Source organism: Gouania willdenowi, chromosome 22 (genome assembly GCF_900634775.1).
Source record: "Gouania willdenowi chromosome 22, fGouWil2.1, whole genome shotgun sequence".
Classification (NCBI taxonomy): domain Eukaryota; kingdom Metazoa; phylum Chordata; class Actinopteri; order Blenniiformes; family Gobiesocidae; genus Gouania; species Gouania willdenowi.
In genome coordinates this window covers 16101235-16119452 of record NC_041065.1, presented here as the reverse complement: position 1 = coordinate 16119452, position 18218 = coordinate 16101235, and the positions used below count along the sequence as shown (strand labels likewise).

The window sequence follows — 18218 nt, the reverse complement described above, 5'->3', positions numbered from 1 at the left end:
AGCTTCTGAGAAGTCAGATACCAGACGTCTTCAGCCTGATTCTGATGGGTTCTTAACCCTTACTGAATGTTTCATCGGGAGTAACAGCGTGTGGCACGGGTTCAATCGCTCCTAGCCTTGGCTCAGCCTGAACAAATGATCCTAATGTGTGTGTGCGAGTGTGTGTGCATCTGTGTGAATTTTCTGCATGCTTCAGTTTAAAGTTCACATGAGTCTGGAACCTTCTTTACTAAGGCCGAGCAGTTACAGAAGTGTCAGCAGGGGTGGACTGGCCATCTGGCAGACCGGGCATCATCCTGGTGCGCTGTCGACCCGAAGTGAGCCAGTCCAGTCAGCTACGTTTTTTATGAGCAAGTGTAGGCAGACATGGTGGCCAAAAATGGTCCAAAAGTCGCAAAAAAAGAAGTCAAGAAAAGAGTGTAAAGTGGCTAAAATGAACCAAAAGCAGCCAAGAGTGGCCAAAAAATTGCTTCAATATTGAAAAAGGGCAAAAATGTGAAACAAAAAGAGGCAAAATGTAGGGTAAAAAAGAGAAAAAGAAGTGGTATTTATTGGACAAAAGTTTGCTTATTTGGATGAAAAGTGGCGGGAAAAAAAATTAAAGAAAGGATTAAAATTGGATAAAAGTGTTCAAAAGAACTTGCAAAAATGGACAAAGATAGAAAAAAAAATTATATCTATTGACAAAAGGTAGCTTAAGTCTGAAAAAATTGTTGGGCAAAAGGAAGTTGTAAAATGGCCAATGGAAATAGGTAAAAAAGGGTTAAAAAGTGTCTCCCTTTTAAGGTTTTCTGGGGGAATAATAATAAAAATGAAGACATAAAGAGTTACATGTTGAGCATCACTGACTTAATAACGGCTTCTACGTGGTGAACGCTGATAATGTAGTTGGCTGGTCTGGAGTGTCAGTAATGTAGTGTTGAATCCAGCGTTTCCTCTGAGCCGGAGTGAAATTTAGACTTTTAAAAGCCTAAAATCACAATGTATCAATCACATATATTTTTCAGTATCAACTATCAGCAGTTTCTCCCTAGAAAATCCATCAATTTATACCTTTTTTTTTCCAATTCTAAGACTTTATCTATTATTTATTATTTTTGTTTAATTACTTGCATTATCCGTCCATCAATCATTGATTAGCTTTGAGGTAAAGGGCGGGACTTGACATTAAAGCTGATAAATTATGATGTGGATGTTAAGACATACCATAATACCAGTTGGATAATATAAATAGAAGTGATTCTCGTGTGTGTGCGTGCGTGTGTGCGTGTGCACTAGCTAAGCGGCCTGGGGCGTGTGGAAGCTAATCAGTGACTGCAGTGTGGGAACAGACGCACTTTCCCACCGTTCTGTTTATGAGTGACGGAGGCTCATATCCGAGTTTCTTTGTAAATGCCACATCATGCACACGTCTAAAGCAGGGTGTGTGTGTGTGTGTGTGTGTGTGCGCGTGCACTCTGATAACCTCTCCTCTCTGTGTTTCAGCGGGAGTACACGGTGATAGTGGAGGCCTGGGACCGAGACAACGGCACACACAGCAGCGGTATGTATCTGCACCCTGTCCTCAATCAGGTCCTCTGCCTCAGATCTGGTATCCGTGCAAGTCACAGGTCCGGCTCCAAGTCACACACACTGATCCTTTTCATGCCGGCTGGGAGACAAATGTGTGACACATGTCCTGGTGGAGTGTTTATCTGATTCGTGAACTGTCAACATTGGTTTTTAACTTTATCATAATAAGAAACAACATTCACACAAGCATGGGCGACAATAGAAAGGAAAAACTTTCATTCTTCGTCTTTCTATGAGGTAAATGTTTGTGTGCGTCCCAGTCCTGACACACATGGGCGAGGACGCAGTGCACTATGGCAGCGCTTCAAACGTGTCGTGTGTTTTTCTGTGATGAATCTGTGACAGATTGACCCAGCTAGGGTAGAGTGAAGGTCTGCAGGACAGCAGTGACGTGCGCTGTCTGCTCCTCCTGACACACGCTGTAATACTGTGGTGAGACGCAAATACGTTTGCTGATGAAAACAACAAAAAGAAACGCAAACAACACAGAATGACTCAAACGACACTAAAAGAGACACGCAAAATAACAAAGAAGTGAGAATATAGAGACTCCTGCTGTTGAGTATTGACTAGTTTGATCATACCTGAGCACTGGTCTCGTTCTGAGACACTCTGTATGATGTTGGTGGTGCAACATGAGAAAAACTCACAATGAGTGACTCCAGTAGTGTTTCAAATCAACTGGTGATTGTGTTGCCTGGTGACTGGGTGGGAGTGTTGGCTGATGGACTCCGAGCTTCTAAGGTTGCTTCACTGTTAAATCGCTCACAGAGTGGACAATTATTTTTCCATCTAACCCACGTGTGTGAATCTCAAGGTTCGGAGGCCAAATCAGGTCCTTAGAAGAGTCCAAATCAGCCCAGAGGTGAAAGTGAGAATGGCATAGAAAAAATCTATCAAAACCAAATTAAAAAATAGAAAAAACGGTTTGTTTTGTTGTTTTATTAATTTAAAACCAGAAACAGGAAAACGGAAAAACCAAAAACCAATCAAGCAGAGTTTTTCTGTTTTAAAATTAAATCTGGTTCTGTTTGTGTAATATTTGGATATTTACGGGGAAACTAGGACGAGATCTTCATGTTTTAATCTCACCACACAGAACAACTGACAGACAGACTTTTACTCTACTACATTTGATGAAATGATCTTGTATCTATATATATATATATATATATATATATATATCTATATATATATATATAAAGGGGGCGGCGGTGGGTGCCATATTTTTAGACCTGAAAAAAGCATTCGACACGGTAAACCATGACATCCTGTTATCCAAATTGTCCACTCACAATATTTCTGAAGAGACATTACAATGGTATAAATCATATTTGGAGAATAGGAAGCACTGCACACAAATGAAGAGCACTGTCTTCTTTTTTAGACAGCTCAGTTGGGGTGCCACAAGGCTCCATTTAGGGCCCTCTCTTGTTTCAGTGTTTCTATAAATGATCTTCCATTTATTTGCCCTGAAGTTCACGTACAGAACGTACGCCGATGACGCTGTGATATATTTCCATGCAAAATCAAGTCAGAAAGCAGCAGCTGTGCTCCAGGGAGCGATGGAAAAAATCTCAGATTGGATGGTGCAACATGCTTGACACTAAATTTTAGCAAAACTGTCAGCATGTTTTTTTCAATAAGGAATACTTCTCCCTCTGCGCTGGAAATGATTGCAAAAGGAACAACAAGTCTAGAAGCAGTCTGTTAAGTATTTAGGCGTAGTGTTGGACAGGACACTGTTGTTTAAAAAGCACGTTTCAAAACTGATTAAATCTGTAAAATTGTATTTATCGCTGTTTAAATATATTTGCCCTCAAATGAGCACTGATGCAGCCAAGCTTTATATGCATTTCTTCAATGCACTTAAAAATGACTGCAGACATCAGACACATTGTCAAAAGTGCAACATTATTGCTGTGAATGTCCTCATGAGTTAAAATGCATAGAACAATCCCAAAATTAAAAGTAAATGATTATCTGTCATTCAACAATATCAAGCTTTACCCCAGGTTTAAGTGAAAGTGCAACAGCAGCTTAACAGTAGCTTAAATTTTCTGAGTAAGAAATCAGAAAACTACATATTCTATGACGTTTAACATTACAATTAAGAAATTAATAAACTTTTCCCTAAGTATATCATATATACTCAAAGTAATGTAGCTAATGTAAACAAAAAAGGGGCTGGCTCACATTGTGCTGTGGTAACCCACATGAAAAAGTCCAAAAAAAACTGAGGTGAGGAAAAATAAAATAAAAAAAAATAAAAAAATGTACATATATATTTTTTTATTAACCTGAATTTGCAAAATAAAAATCGTTTTTATCTACAAATTCCATATTTTTTGCCCAGCCCTAATATGCATGCAATAATATTTTCACATCTTATACTGTATATTGCATCACACCTTGATCTCTATCGACCAACACTGCGTTACAGCCGTTCCAAAGCTTGTACAAACAGGCACTCAAAACATTAGATAAAAAACCTGTTTCGTACCACTACTGTAACATTGTGAAGAAGTATGAATTGTTAACGTTTGAAAATTTCATTCTGTTTTTGAATGTCAGTTTAGTGTATAAAATTCTTCATAATTTGGCCCCACAGTCCCTGAGAATGTTTGTGAAATCTTGTGTAGAGGCAGGACTTAGAACAACGCCAGCCTCCTCCAGAGGAGACTGTTATGTAAACTTTAGGTCCTCTGCCTTTGGACAGAATTGCTTCTCTGTGAAGTCGTTACCATGAACTGTTTGAAAGAGTAGCACCTTGCAACAGTTTAAACTTAACCTAAAGAAGTGGTTGAAAGATGGTCAGACCAGTAAAAACTGGTTAACCAGGGTATTATTAAAAATGTAAGAAGTTAAATAGGAAAAACTGCAAATAATTGTAATTGCAATTGTAAAAACTGTAAATATTGTATTGGAATGTTTGTTGAGGTGATCCTTTTGTCCACTGTATAAACCTGCTGTCACTTGGCCTCTGCCCAGAGACTACGTATTTGTTGTGCAATGTCCCTGTTAAATAAATAAATATCATGTTGTCCACCTCACACTGATGGCAGAGGCGTAATTTGTGTGTTGATGACGTTTCGTTAAAGAGTTATTGATGCTGGAAGTCCGAATCTGTGAATATCTGCCAACTTTACCGAACAGTGTTACGGTCCAAATAGTATCCAGATAAACTGGTGACTAGGCAGACTTTTGCTCCCGGTCTGGACATCAAAAGGAGGTGAATTGAAACGTTTTTAATACATAAATAAATCAAAACCAAAAATTGGATGTTACGTAAAACACGCACATATGTGGAACCATTCGTGGTGGAATGAATCTACTGGTGCTCCTCGTTTCTTGTGATCAACTTCCGTATGTGTTGACGGCTGCTGTTAGCGGTATTTATAATGTGCAAAATAAACATTTTCACTGCCCTCAAAAAAGCTGTAATTGTTTTTACAAAAGTGTCAAATGGTAGAAGTTCTAGCATCTATTGTTCCTCACAGTTGATAGTCACCAGTTTATTTGGATACTATTTGGACCGTAACAGCGCAAAAAAAAATATATATATAAACATGAGCAGCTTTTTTGAGCTAAAACATCCACAGACTGAATGAAAACATGAGCAGGACCATGAAACTGCTGAAATAAATCCTAAACAGTCTTATTGTGTGTGGAGACCTGGGGAGGGAAACGAAGTGCAGCGGACTTAAGTTCTCGCTCGTAAATATCCAAACACAAACAGAACAAGTTAAAAACAAAACAAAAACAGAAAAACGCTGCTTATCTGGTTTTTGGTTTTTTTGTATTTCTGTTTTGGTTTTAAATCAGTAAAAAAACAAAATAACCACACTGTTTATTTGTTATTTTGATTTGGTTTTTAAAACGTAATAACCAAAGAACGAAGGGTACACGGATTAGAAATCTTCATTGGGCCAACTACTTCAGTTGTAGATACAGTATCTGTCCCTCCCAATACACACATTCTATGAATATCCAGAATATTATGGATATTCATTGAATTTGCAATTGTCCTCTAATTATTTTGCATCATTTCCCCAAATTAATTTTTTTTCATTATAGTCACAAAATTGGGGAAATTTACAGTGGAGGTCCTAATATCTACAACTTATTGTTTGGATACTTTATATATACTTTATATATAATGTATATGTGGAAGTGCAGACTAGAGCACATTAAAGTTGAAATTACTTGTTTTCCCGCCTTAAATCTATGGCCCAGTTGAGATCAAACTGGTCCGTATTTGACCCCTGGATTAAAATGAGTTTTGCAGCCCTGATCTAATCTATCATTGGATAAATTCTCACAGTCTTGTGTCAGTAAATGTGACATTAGGAGAGTTAGGCTATATATGATGAGCTTTTACAGCTACCTGATATCATACCTGCACGTTTAGGGCTTGAACCTGAAATTAAAGCAGACAATAGCATAAAAAAGGTGCAGATTAGAGGTGCAGTCTGTAGTGACATGTTTAAATCAGCCTTTTATTCCTCATTGAACCCCTACTTTTACAGTTGTTCTGTGGAGAAAGGCTTTGGACCTCCATAGAGCGTAGAAAGCCTGATCACGAGCAGGAATAGGCAGCGGGTGTGTTGAAACTTACATTAACACTTTAGTCTCAGTTCAGACGGAAGGAGAATAAATCATCCCTGCTTCTGTGAGTCAGAGGGAAATTTACGAGCTGATGGATAACTATCAGCAGGCTAACAATTTAAATAAGTGCCGTATTGACAGAGTGAAGTGCTGCCGTGCTGACATAATGATCAAGGCTGTCAGAAGACAGGATGACGCTGTTTTACAAGAGAGCAGAGTGAGCTAGCAACACTTAAGACTCATACAACAATCACGCCATGCTGTGAATGAGTGTGTGTGTTCATCTACGTAGGGGACACACACACACACACACACACACACACAGGGACTCAGACGAGGCCATTGTTAAACAGAAACGTCATGCAGTGACCAAATCACCCAAAACATCCTCATTTCAGCTTCCAGCACAGCATCTGTGCAGCGTGTTGATGATGTCACGTCGTACACGTTGATGTGAATAAACAACATGAAAGTGTCAGTACTGGAAAACCGCATGCTCACTTTTCATGCAGCGATGCTACGTTAGAAGCTGACATCTAGCCTCATCAGTAAAAGCCTCACGAATAGTAGAAAAAGTCCTCATTTGTCACTTTTTTTTTTTTTTTTTAAAGAAAAGTCACTGGAGGGTCTAAAATGATGCTAAATGTAGCCACAAAAGTTGTTAACAGTTGAACACTGCTGACCAAATTTCATTCTTGCCATGTGTCACTGTCCCTATTTTGTTACTCCATGAGAGCATTAAAATGCAAAAAGTGATGTTAAGATGAACATTATAATGAAAACTACACAGCGGAAGCTCTAGAGGGTTAAATTCAGCATCTGCATGAAAAACAGTGACACGTAGATTTAAATCATAGGCAGTCCAGGAAGGATTTATTGAGTTATTGAACAATAAACAGGCGAACGTGGTTATTCTTGTGCAGCAAATAACACTCACGTCTAGTGCTTTGTAATCTCAGTGCTACAAAGCGGCGATGCTAGGTTTGGTAGCATGACATTTTGCATATCATCTCATCTAAACACGTGCTATACGTTCAAACACCTGTTTATTGGGGGAAAATCCGATAAAAAATGTGTGGTATTCTCCAAAACATGTAGGTGAGATTTGTATTTGGCATTTAGCCATTTCCGTATAAAGCTGTAACACATGGAAAAGTATCATTCATAACAGACATGGCCCTCGGTAAAATGCCGTGCAGCCCCTAAAACAACGATTAAGATACACAAAAATATCCTTAAAAACACACAAAATTAATTAAAAAAAACTGACAAAATAACACAAAATGCAGAAAATGACAGAAAAATTTACAAAATGACAACAAAAATACACAATTTGACACCATAAAGACACAAAATAATGAGAAAACATACAAAATTACTCAAAAAACACAAAACAACATTAAAAAAAAAAAAACACAAGAGGACATCAAAAACGACTCCAGAAACCAAACAAAAATAAAAAATACACTGGTGCTGACATGAAAGATGATAATGTGACCCTCAGATCAGACAATTATATTTTTGTGCCCCCCCGCTGTGTAAAAGCTGCCCATCCTTCATCTTTACAGGTGTTTGTTGATCACAACATATTCGATTGGTAGATTCTGACAACTCGTTCAGCTGCTGTCTGCAAACGGCCTCCTCTCTGCTGCTCTCCCCAGTAACAACCAGTCTGCTAACCACGGCGCCAGCCCCCATTGGTCCATATTTATACATGGAGTTACACTGAGTGGGAGCTCGGCTAGTTCAGGTGTGAACGCAGTGAGTAAATCAGGACAGTGTGAGGACTCTGTGATAAGTTACAGCTGCTCAACCTCTGGAAAGAAGACTACACACTGCAGGAGATACAGTGTCAGTGTCAAAGAAATCACTCATAAATGACTGAAAATGACAGGAATAATATCTTAGATTATGCATGGATGGTCCCTCATTTTTTCATTATTATTTATTATTATTATTATTATTATTATTATTATTATTATTATTATTATTATTATTATTATTATTATTTCCTATCCTATCCTATATTGTTCTTATTATTTTAGAAATATGATTTTCCATCTGGTATTGTGGCTGTTGCTTCAGAAAATTGTTGATGTTAAACAAAATTTAGTCAGAAATAATGTTAAAACTAGAGAAATAAATCTATTCAGAAGCCACTAAATCAGAATTTTTCAACATAGGGGTCGGGGCCCCATGTGGGGGTCACCTGGAGTTTAAATGGGGTCGCCTGAAATTTCTGAAAAATGACAATAGATTTATTTAATTATGATTGTTTTTAAAAAAAAATTCACACAAAATTAAACAACTGTTTTCTATACTTTCACTTTGTGAAATAAAAATCTAGTTAACTAAAATGCAGGGAAAAAAAAAATCTGAGCTCAAACATGATCAAAAACTAATTCTAGAAATTATTCTAGATGTGATGCTCTAGAGTTGTTTTTAAATAGTTTTCTAGTCAAAAGGGGGTACTTGGATTCAGGAAAAAGAGAAAAGGGGTACTAGAGCCAAAAAAGTCTGAGAATTACTGCTCTAGGGGGCAGCACGTGTGAGTGAGTTTTGTAGCATTCCTTGTTTCGCCCAGACAGGCTTCACAGTCAACAGTCGAACACACTCTTCCAAAACAAAACACATTAGCAACGAGAACACACAACAAAAAAAACAAAACAAAAAAAAATACAAAATGGAAACAAAACACAAAATAATGCCAAATACACCAAATGCTGCTCATGGGACAGTTTGTTTGTGAGCGGCACAGAGTTAAGAAACGTAAATATAAAATAAGTTCTAAAATAAGCTACCCTTAAAAACTATGTTATTCCCTATCGCTCATGAGAAAATAGTGCGATCTCACGGTGCATGTGTGTGAGTGTGTGGGAGGTCGATCCTCGAAGCTTCAACGGGCTTTGATTCCCTCTCAGGGAGTGTTTCGTTGTATAAACTTTCAGTTTGATGAACTCGCTCCAAACCAAGACGTCATTCTGATTCCAGAAAGCCTGATCAAAATGCAGCGGGAGCGGCTGCAGTCTGTGCGGCTGTTTATCCTCAAGGTGAATTCATCACTGGGCCGTGTTGGTACCTGATCCTACCGAGTTCCACACATTCTCGCCCCCCCCCGGCTCTGAAACTAGCAGCAGTTCCTTGAGAACGAGCTAAAGGGCCTTTCCGATGTCGCCCTTCCTCGTCTCTTATTATTTCCGGCCCGGCTCCGATGGAGTCGGGCCTGGATATCCTGAGCTCGGCGGTGTGGGGGGGAATCTGGGGGGTGGGTCAGGAAAACTGGGAACGGCGTCTGATTATCACTGCCCTGCAGACGTGGCTTTCCTCCTCTTCTTCTTTGTTTCCCTTTTCCACATTCTTAGTGATGCAGCGTGATTCCATGGCCATACCGGCCTGTCATTGGCCGATCTTGTTAGATCTCAGAAGCTAAGCAGATCTAGTCATACCTGTGAAGTTTTGGATTTGAAATTAAGGGAAATTTTCAGGCGCCCGCCCGGCCAAGCTCCAGTATCCCTTATATTTTAAGATAAGTGTTCAGGAAATCTAAAAGAGCCACTTGTCAACCACTTACTAAATACAAGGTGATTATAATCTATAGGTCGACCTTTATTAACATTTAAATGCTGTGAACATTCCTACTAGGGATGGGCAATATGGACCAAAACTCATACCTCAATAATTTTTCTCAAAATGGTGATATATGATGTAAATCTAGATCATTTTATCTCAAATAAAGTCTGAGCAGAAAGAGAATTCTGGATTAAATTTCCTCATGCAAAACGCTACACAGGCACATTTATTAACAAACTGATCAATATCTGCCACTTTTGGCTTTTTCTCCTCTAAGGGACAGTACGTGTGAGTGAGTTCTGTAGTGTGGCTTGTTATGGGGAAGGTCTGGGTTAGGATGCACTCAGAAATCCATCTAACTGAACTTTTCATGTTGTCCCGAGAAGTAAAAGCAGCGACTCCTAAAACTAGTATTTTGACACAAAATAAGCTATAATATGTATATATATGCAATATTATAGTTTTCTATATGGCCAAAATAGAAAACTTGATAATCTTGCATCTCGATATATCACCCAGCCTTAATTCATAAATTATAAAACACCCTAAATAAAAACATAAATGTGTATATGAAGCACATATGTTTATTTAATATACTTACAGTTTATATACAAGTCAACACGTTGCATATTTACTGTTAATTTCACATTGCTTGTCTTTATGTTAGACATTAACATTTTATTTTCATTATATATTTTATTATAATTTCTCATGCTCACTCATGTGGTTCTCTGGTATTCACTAATGACTTATTAGACACATTTATTACAGACTTTACATTCTTTTACACTTTATAAAGCAGTGTATATTTGTGGAGCTTATGATTGGCTGATTTTCATGGTGACTTACGTTGTTTCTTCCGCTGTGATTAACGTTAAAATATCAGTTATTAATCTAACAGAACGTGTAACTGTGTCACATCCTGCTGCTCTTTAGGAAGATAAACTCTCTGTTACATTTCCAACATATTTACACCAGTTCTTTGTTTTTTTTTGCTGGAACGTCTTCATTCATCGTCTCTCTTCTGAGTTGTTTCCGGGTTTGTTGCCGCTGTCGCCACTAATATCGCGAGAACTGTCACTCAGGCCATTTCAGGTGGAAGTTCTCACTAGGCTAGTGACGGCGTTCAGTTTAGTAAGTGGTTCCCAACCAGGGGTACATGTAACCCTAGGGGTACTTGAACACATTGCAGGGGGTACTTGGAAACATTGATGAATCTATTCCCAACATGCTGAGTCATTTTAAAGCCTATTTCAGACACTGTACATGCTCATCCAACATCTTTTCCACACAATAAACGGCTTTAATGGAATAAACAATATTGTGGCCTTAATATACTATATTGTTACCAACATGTTATGCACATTACTAAAAAAGAAAAATGCCTTAATTCTGTAAAGCGCTTTGAGCGTCTATGATAAAAATATATAAAATCCAATGCATTATTATTATTATTATTATTATTATTATTATTATTCCTCCTGATCTCCCACAGCCAGCGTTCATCAAATCCTGGTGATCCCACTAAACACCATTTCCCTGGGTCACATTCCACCACTGGATTTAGCTCTGTCTAATGGAAATCATTCAGTGGATTTGTTGCCTGAACCCTCCATTCTTAACCAAGCTTAGCGCGTTAGCTTTAAAGCATCACGCTGCTCCACCGATACTTCTGCTAAGCTAACAATTGAGGTGATTTGGATGCTGACGTGTCACTTAAATCCTCATTTTCACAACAGCACACTCAGGATTAATATTTTCCTGCTGTGGGACACAATTTAAGAGTTTTTGTACCTTCATATTTTCTATTATGAACATATCAACATCAACACCCTCCACCCATATACAGTATATATGGGTGGAGGGTGTAGGATGAGGTTATCTGGTCCACAGGTCCTCCTTTGCCAGTGCTGCCCAGTGTTTTTAAGAAACTGTGCTTATTTGTCTTTTTTTTCACTGTCCGCATTTTTCGTCGACGGTCAACACGAGATGAAGCAAAACGTGTTGATGACAACTATACATGTTCTTGCAAAAAATAAATGAAGTTTATTATATTGTATAAATGTGACCATTACCAGCGCTCCCTAAGGAAGGGTAAGGTAGACTTTATTTGTGAGAAAGATGTAAAAAGAAAGGGCAGTGTTACACCTGAGTGAAGGGTGGGGTGGGAATACAAGGGTAAAGGAGTTTGGGAGGACGGGACAAAAGAGGACAAGAGCAAAGTGTTTTTGGTCAAGCTGTTAATATAAAGTGTTGCTACTATTGTGTAGAGGAGTGAGATCTGTTGTGCCAGTGTATTGACATATGTAGATAGATGATTAGGGGGTAATTAAACATCCACATGCTCTGATACTACAGATATGAGAAAGAACAGAGGGAGTAGATGTGTGGTTAGAAGTGTGAAGGAGCAAATATTTCATAATGAGAGCTGTGTGAAGCCCTAGACATGTCCGTGTTGGAACTGTGTTTGTTTTGGGTTTTTAATTTGAACACAAAAGGCCCATAGGTGGCATTGAATGTGTTGCTGTCTCGTCAGTAGGAGTGTGACCATATCTCGATACGGCGATATATCGCGTAATTTTTTTCACACGATCGATTATCTTAATGCTCGCGCTATCGTTTTTTTTTTCTTCTGCTTTTTAACTAAAATGTGCAATGTTGTCACTGTTTACTGTAGGAACCAATATATTGTTTACTGGAATATTGCACTATAATGGTGTCACTGGTAAGAAAGACCCTATTTTTTGTTTACAGAAAGCACTATTGGAGATACTTATTTGTTTACATTTATATGTTGACACTTATTTACAGAAATGTTTCACTAAAATAGTGTTACTGTTCATAGGACACTTTTTCAATTTATTGTCTTTCAGAGATATAAAATAAAAATTGTATTTTTTCACTTAATCTTTTTTTTTTCTTATATCATAGATAATCGCAGATTGATTTCTGACCAATATATCGATGATCGCAGTATCGTCATATTGTGAGATAATCGTTATTGTGAGTTTTGTATCGTATCGTGAGGTACCCAGAGGTTCCCACCCCTATTCGTTAGACAATTTAAGTTAAAGTAAGTTCTGACACTACCTGCTTTCATTGTTTTTATTACATACTATACTATACTATACTATAGTATCTATATTCTGTTGGTTTTAACAACTTTAGTCTCCATTTTGGGACTAATAAAGTGTTGGCTTATCTTTGTATTGTTACTCCAGCAGTTACTTGTAGTTTGGCCTCGCGCAGTGTTTAAGATATTTGCAAGGTTTTTGGTCGTTCACCAGTTTTCTGTGAAGGTATCAAGAACATCACAACACTGTCTCCAGAAGACAACTTTGTGTTGGATTTAGGTGGTAAACTTAACTAATTAGACCAATTCCTGTCTTTCCTTTCAACTGAAACAAGAAATGGTCATGGATGAGAATACATACCTCAGCCATGACAAGCGTGGATGTCCTCGCCAAAGCAGCGGGCCCTTGGGGACCTTGGCATTTAGGATGGGGCAAACCGGATCCTCAGCTCTAAAAGCGTAGCTGTCATTTGTGGATCAGGCCTGTAACTCTTTCCATCCCCGCACTTGTCACGCACCTTTGGGTTCCACACGTGGCCTTGGCATTGGTTCCAAAAAATGCAACATAAGAGAAGTAATCCCAAAGGAATCCATGTGAAAACTCTGACATCAGACATCTCTAACGGTGGATGGAGAGGGTTGTGGTTCGATGCCTTGTTGTACTGGGACAAGTGAGCACTGAAATGCGAAATTAATGAATTAATCAATTGGTGCCCATGCTCTCATCTTTGGAGGTATAATCCTTTGTTTTAGTTACGTGTTGTTTATATGTGTCGGAAGGCCTGTCAGTATACTTTCATTGTGTCTCATGTAAAAGAAACCTGGAAATTAGGCTGTTCATTCATGTTTTCAGGATGTTATGGCCATTTTTATTTTTTCTCAATGCATGGGGAGAAATGAGGAATTTGATGTAACTACTGAAAAATGAAATGTCCCAAAGTCATGCCGTAATGCTTTTTAATATACGTTAAATTTTGATACCTTAGAAATCAAAACAGTATGTTTAAATCCCGCAAAATCTTAATTGATCAAGCACAACCGAGCAATCTCATGAGATTTTGTAGCACAAGATTGTTTTGTGATATTTGACACGTCCATCCGTTTCTATTCTCTAAACACCTGCTTCACATGAAAGCACGTTTAATGGGAAAATAGCTGAATTACGCATGATATTCCCCCAAAACATGTAGGTAAGTTTATATTCCGTGTCAAAGAGTTAGTAGAAAAGTTAGTTTCTGATCTCACAAAAACTTGGAGGCCATGAAAAGACTTGTATATTTGTCCAATTGTAAGTCAAGTTATTATCTTGAGGTAGCAAACAATCTTCTGTTCTTCTGAGGCTTTGAACTGGTATGGTGTTCCACATGGTTCTGTGCAAGGTTTATTACTTTTAAAGCTTTATATGCTTGTCAAACATGTCAACCCATCATTGGGGTTCAATTCTAATTTTATGATTGTTTTTACTTATATAATAATATTCTATTGTTTTTTTCCTCTTTATTTTTTATTTAATTTATCTTTAGCTTAGTTTTATGTGACGTTTAATGAACAATTTTTATTGTATTTCTGACAGTGTTTTTTTTTTACTCATTCTGTAATCTATAGTGTCATATTTAGCCCTTGTCTGAACTTCGAGTCATAAGTTTCTGTGTCGTTTTCTCCAAAGCATGTGAAAGAAACCGCTGACCCACTGAGAACTGAATCTGTCATAGACTTTGATGCTATGCTGATGATACCCAGCTTTACCTCTGAATCATATTGCGCTAGTTCACCTATAGAAAAATAACATTTAAAGATATTTTGATAATAACACACATTTTCTAGTCTCGTGATTGTTAACCTTTGCGTCCGTTACTTCCCAGATGACGAGCTGCTGATTGAACGCAGCATCTACAGAGGGATGAGCAATCCCGGAGAGGAGAAGCAGATAGTGGAGTACAAGAGTCTGACGGCCAGCATCGTGTACACAATCAGAGTGCGCTGTGATGAACACTACTACGGCAATAAGTGTAACAAAGTGTGCCGTCCACGTGACGACTACTTTGGCCACTGGGTGTGTGACCAGATGGGAAACAGAGACTGTATGGAAGGCTGGACTGGACCAGACTGCAAGACTGGTAAGTAGGTCAGCACTTGACTGTTTGTGAAAATAGTAACTAACAGATAAAATAGGTTTTGATTTTAACATGTTACACTCAAATGAGTGAGTCATGTGTAAATGTAAATAAATTGGGAATATTTATACATAATTTACATGTTAAAAGACTAGATTTGTAAAAGTTACAAGGTAGGGTCTGACGCGTGTGTGTGTGTGTGTGTGTGTGTGTGTGTTACTTAAGGGCTGATTGGACATACCTGCAAACATAAATTCTATGTAAAGATGTTCTGCCTTGTTTAAAACTGTGGATATACACTGTGTGTAAGGTTTGTAAAACGATACATAACCGAGAGGCCGATTGTTTTGCCATGTCAGTCTGCCTAGCAATGATTACGTGCTTTGTTTTAAAGTATTTCCTGCTGAATTGTGACAAGTTTAGAAACACAGACCTGTTTTGGTCAGAAAAAGCCAAACCCAAAATAAACTTACTGGTCTAAACACTCGGACACGCAGCTCCTTGGTTTGTCTTGCCTTTCCGCTCTTTCCGGAAAAGGAAGTTCACCGGAGTTTATGTCAAGTGTCACTTCTGCGGAATCTGAAGAATGCCCCATTAATGGTTATGAGAACAAATAACACTATCACAGACATGGAAACTAGGCTTTACTGATTGAACAAATGCTTTTGATATGTGAGTGTTGTGACTCTGTGTCTGTTTTCTCTTTCCTTAAAGCAATCTGCAAACAAGGCTGCAGCCCTTTGTACGGGAGATGCAACGTGCCAGGAGAATGCAAGTAAGTGTGTTTATGTTTCTGCAACTAAGTCCCTACTTTGTTCAGTTGACAGCCACTGTGTAATATATGAAGGATGTTGGGTACAAACCAAAACCCAGATTAGGATAACCACACTGGCACAACAGAGTGATAACAAGGCTGTGTAAAAGCACTGCTTAACACAAGATTTAGCACCTCCCACCTTGTCTCAAAGCATCCACACACACACACACACACACACACTTACATGGCTTAGTGTGCTGGTGACTTTTTCTAAACTCATCAGTTGAGAGGACAAGCCTTTCTAGCAGTGATAAACTGGACTTTTTTGTCCTTTTTGTGTTATATCTTGATATTTTTGTCCTCTAACAGGGACTGCCTGAACAGACTTATATCCACATACAAACATGCTGGGTAATGTTCATAAAGGGGGACTCTTTTATATATCATTAATTGAGGGGAACAGCTTTTTCAGCCATTTTGTCTTTATTGGGGTATTTTACAATTGAGGTCCCCCTACAGTGTGTTTGATGTCCACATAACACACTATATACTACCACACACAAATGTGGGTTGATATTTATACTGGGGACTTGATCATCCAGGAAAATTATTGAAGTTAATATTCTGCACTTTGTTTCAAAAACATTGTTTATTTTCTTTAGCAATGCAAATGAATGTCTGCCAATCTTTAGGGTGGCACACACAGTAATGCAGATTATTTACAGAAAATTTAAACAACATCCTCAGACTCCGAGAGTTTAGAAAAAGTAACCCAGGCCCTAATTTTTCTTTTTTGTGCTATTTTTTGGGGGGCATTTTGGTCCTCTTACAATCAGAGGTCCCATAACAGTGTGTAAACAGTCAGATGTTCACATAATGTTCTATGCATCATACACACCAACCTCCATTCCTCAGCTTCCCCTCAGATCCAGAAGCCATTGTTTTGCTTCCTGTCAGCTTAGTGGGAAACAACTACACTGTAACAAACTACAGATATTTTCAACTCAATTAGATTAAAGTTCAATTCAATTCAATTCAGATTTTTCCCCAATTGATCTGATAATCCAAAGTTAAAAACTTCTCTGGCCAGTAACTGATCATTTCCTCCAAATTCTGACTTTTAAAGTGAATACTAGAAATCTTTTTTCTTACGAACAAATAAGAAAGTGAATCTATTAATATCAAGAAACAAACAAAATGCAGTTTTTGCTTTATTTATTGTGCTGTAGCACATCTTTCTCTATCCAAACAGACTTTCAAGGCTTTAAAAAAAAAATTAATAATAATTAGATTGTGTGCAGCAGCCATTTTATATACTTCAGAGATATATAATATATATAGTTTCTATGGTGTCTTGCCATGTAAGAGATTATGAAACTTGCAGATGTTTTCCCATCCCTAGGATTCTTTGCATTCTAGATGATATACAGTATGTATGTGCTGTATTTCTTACAAACTGTGCAGATTGTGATAAGCCTGACATGTGTTTATTTTATGATGCGTTGGATTTATCGGTGAACAGTTGCCCAGGTTTGGGAGAGATGACGCTGTTGTTTTATTGTGTTTTATAAAAGTGTGAAAGATGGCTGTAAGGTTATGGGTATGAAAAGTAGCGTAACTGCTTTGGAGGTTAGAGGTGAGAGAGACTGGAGTGTAGAGTAAAGACGCAGATGTGTGTGTGTGTGTGTGAGAGAGAGATATGGTTGTAGTAGGGGAGTGTGCACAGGATTGGAATGGTTGGAGGATGATTGTGAGTGCTTGGTTCAGGCCTTGCAGGTGTGACGTAGATGCAGAGGATGTTGTCCTGTCGTCTGACACAGTGAGGTTAAAGCAGCATCGCTGAGCCTTTGTTTTTGATGTTAAGTAGGGTGACCTGAGCAGCCGCTGCTTCCTGTGGACTGAACCTTCCATCGCTGTCACCTGAGAAGCACTGACATCAATTGGGTAGAATAACTTGCTGGTAGATAGATAGATGCTGTGATTAGGACAATCCGCCTGGGTTTGGTGAATAGATGATGTTTTTCTACAGTGTTAAGGGACAACTTTCCTTCACTCCTGATGTTTTCCTGCTTCCTCTCCTGGACCATGTAATTCAATTCAATGCAATTCAACTTTATTTATATAGCTATATATACAGTAACTATATTTATAGCGCTTCCGCGGGTAATTTATTCCCACCGCTGTCCGACAGTACAACAACAGTCTAAGGCATCTCTCCTTGCATCGTCTGTAAATATGTATATGTCTATATTCTTTATATTCTTTTTACTTTTTACATGTATTTTCTATTTATATATAGCTTCTATAATACTGTTTTGTTTTTCTCCTTTATTGCACTATTGTTTGGGTGTCTTTTGGGTATTCTGTGTGTTGCTTTCTATTTATTTTTATGTTTATTTGACAGGGACAATGTGCATTCATAAACATTACAATAAATGTACCAGAGTTAGCCTAATGGCTATTTTTCATGTGCGGTCCCTGGACAGCTGTTAAAAGTCACCGTAAAAACAAAATCTATCCACAT

The 18218-nt window shown here is 38.1% G+C and overlaps 1 protein-coding gene across 2 annotated transcripts in view; it reads left to right on the top strand.

The window, feature by feature from the left end:
• Nucleotides 1-18218, top strand: part of LOC114456103 (protein jagged-2-like) — a 65916-nt gene that overhangs the window by 15548 nt on the left and 32150 nt on the right. For both annotated transcript variants that reach the window (XM_028437642.1, XM_028437641.1), the window contains exons 3-5: nt 1486-1543; nt 14686-14940; nt 15652-15712. In XM_028437642.1, the coding sequence (XP_028293443.1) occupies nt 1486-1543; nt 14686-14940; nt 15652-15712 (374 nt within the window). The remainder of the gene's footprint in view (nt 1-1485; nt 1544-14685; nt 14941-15651; nt 15713-18218) is intronic.